This window comes from Cyprinodon variegatus, unplaced genomic scaffold (assembly GCF_000732505.1).
Source record: "Cyprinodon variegatus isolate N-32 unplaced genomic scaffold, C_variegatus-1.0 Scaffold2005, whole genome shotgun sequence".
In the NCBI taxonomy this organism is placed as follows: domain Eukaryota; kingdom Metazoa; phylum Chordata; class Actinopteri; order Cyprinodontiformes; family Cyprinodontidae; genus Cyprinodon; species Cyprinodon variegatus.
The window spans coordinates 57,363-59,307 of record NW_015152458.1 but is presented as its reverse complement, the minus strand read 5'-3'; the positions used below and the strand labels follow the sequence as shown (position 1 = coordinate 59,307).

The window sequence follows — 1,945 nt, the reverse complement described above, 5'->3', positions numbered from 1 at the left end:
GCGGAGTACTTCGAAGACCTCCTTAATCCCAACAACACGTCTTCCAATGAAGAAGCAGAGTCCGGGGGCTCTGTGTCGGGTTCTCCCATCTCTGGTGTTGAGGTCATTGAGGTGGTTAAAAAGCTCCTCGATGGCATGGCCCCAGGGTTGGATGAGATTCACCCTGAATACCTTAAGGCTCTGGATGTTGTGGGGCTGTGTTGGTTAACGCGGCTCTGCAACATTGTGTGGACATTAGGGGCCTGGATTGGCAGACTGGGGTGGTGGTCCCTCTATTTAAAAAAGGAGGGTGTGTTCCAACTACATAGGAATCACACTCTTAAGCCTCCCTGGTAAGGTCTATTCCTGGGTTTTGGAAAGGAGGGTCCGTCGGATAGTCGAATCTCAGCTTCAGGAGGAGCAGTGTGGTTTTAGTCCCGGCCGTGGAACACTGGATCAGCTCTACACCCTCAGTAGGATCCTGGAGGGTGCATGGGAGTTTACCCAACCAGTCTACATGTGATTTGTGGATCTGGAGAAGGCATTTGACCCTGTACCTCGGGGGTCCTGTGGGGGATACTCTGCTTTGTTTTTTAAAAATATAAATAGAAAAAATCTAACGGCGGACGTACCATAAAGAATAAATGATGAACAGTTTAGTCTGTGCCTTCAAGTCGTTGCTCATAGGAAGACGTTACTGGATATAACCTAACGGAATATCTTCAGAACGGCTCCAAATGACACTAAACTCATATGGGAGAGTAGAACATGATGGAATAACGGAAAATCAAGGGACCAATGGAAAAAAAAAATGGTGTTCCCCTTTAATAGGGGCTGTTAGGTCCCTGTGTCAGAGCCTGGTCTGCATTGCCGGCAGTAAGTTGGACTCGTTTCCGATGAGGGTTGGACTCCGCCAAGGTTGCCCTTTGTCACCGATTCTGTTCATAACTTTTATGGACAGAATTTCTAGGTGCAGCCAAGGTGTTGAGAGGATCTGTCTTGGCGGCCTTAGGATTGCATCTCTGTTATTCGCAGATGATGTGGTTCTGTTGGCTTCATCAGGGCGTGATCTACAGCTCTCACTGGAGTGGTTCACAGCCGTCGTGAAGCGGCCGGGATAAGAATCAGTGCCTCTAAATCAGAGATCATGGTCTGGAGCCAGAAAAGGGTAGAGTGCCTTCTCCGGGTTGGGGAGGANGAGCCAGAAAAGGGTAGAGTGCCTTCTCCGGGTTGGGGAGGATGTACTGCCCCTAGTGGAGGAGTTTAAGTATGTTGGGGTCTTGTTCACGAATGAGGGGAAGATGGAGCGGGAGATTGATAGGCGGATTGGTGAGGCGTCTGCTATGAAGCGTGCGCTGTACCGGTCTGTTGTGGTGAAGAGAGAGCTGAGCCAAAAAGCAAAGCTCTGGATTTACCGGTGGATCTACGTTCCTACCCTCATCTAATGTCATGAGCTTTGGGTCATGACCGAAAGAACGAGATCCCAGATACAACAGACTGAAATGAGTTTCCTCCGTAGGGTGGCTGGGCTCTCCCTTAGAGATAGGGGGAGGAGCTCAGTCATCCGGAGAGGACTCAGAGTAGAGCCGCTGCTCCTCCACATCGAGAGGAGCCAGTTGAGGTGGCTCGGGCATCTGGTTAGGATGCCTCCTGGACGCCTCCCTGGTGAGGTGTTCCAGGCACGTCCCACTGGGAGGAGGCCCAGGGGGAGACCCAGGACACGCTGGAGGGACTATGTTTCTCTGCTGGCCTGGGAGCGTCTTGGGGTTCCCCCGGAGGAGCTGGACCAAGTGGCTGGAGAGAGGGACGTCTGGGCCTCCCTACTGAAGCTGCTACCCCCACAACCCGACCCCGGATAAGCTGAAGAAGATGGATCTAAATCTATTCAGAATTAATCATATAACCCAGTTAAATGTCAGTAGAACACCTCTTAGATGGGGCTACCAGATGACTAGATGGGGCTACC

At 51.4% G+C, this 1,945-nt stretch overlaps 1 protein-coding gene across 1 annotated transcript in view; it reads right to left on the bottom strand.

The window, feature by feature from the left end:
* Nucleotides 1-1,839: 1,839 nt before the first annotated feature.
* Nucleotides 1,840-1,945, bottom strand: part of LOC107105011 (formin-binding protein 1-like) — a 5,484-nt gene continuing 5,378 nt past the window's right edge. Inside the window, exon 8 of the mRNA XM_015405127.1 lies at nt 1,840-1,860. Within this exon, the coding sequence (XP_015260613.1) occupies nt 1,855-1,860 (6 nt within the window). The 3' untranslated portion in view covers nt 1,840-1,854. The remainder of the gene's footprint in view (nt 1,861-1,945) is intronic.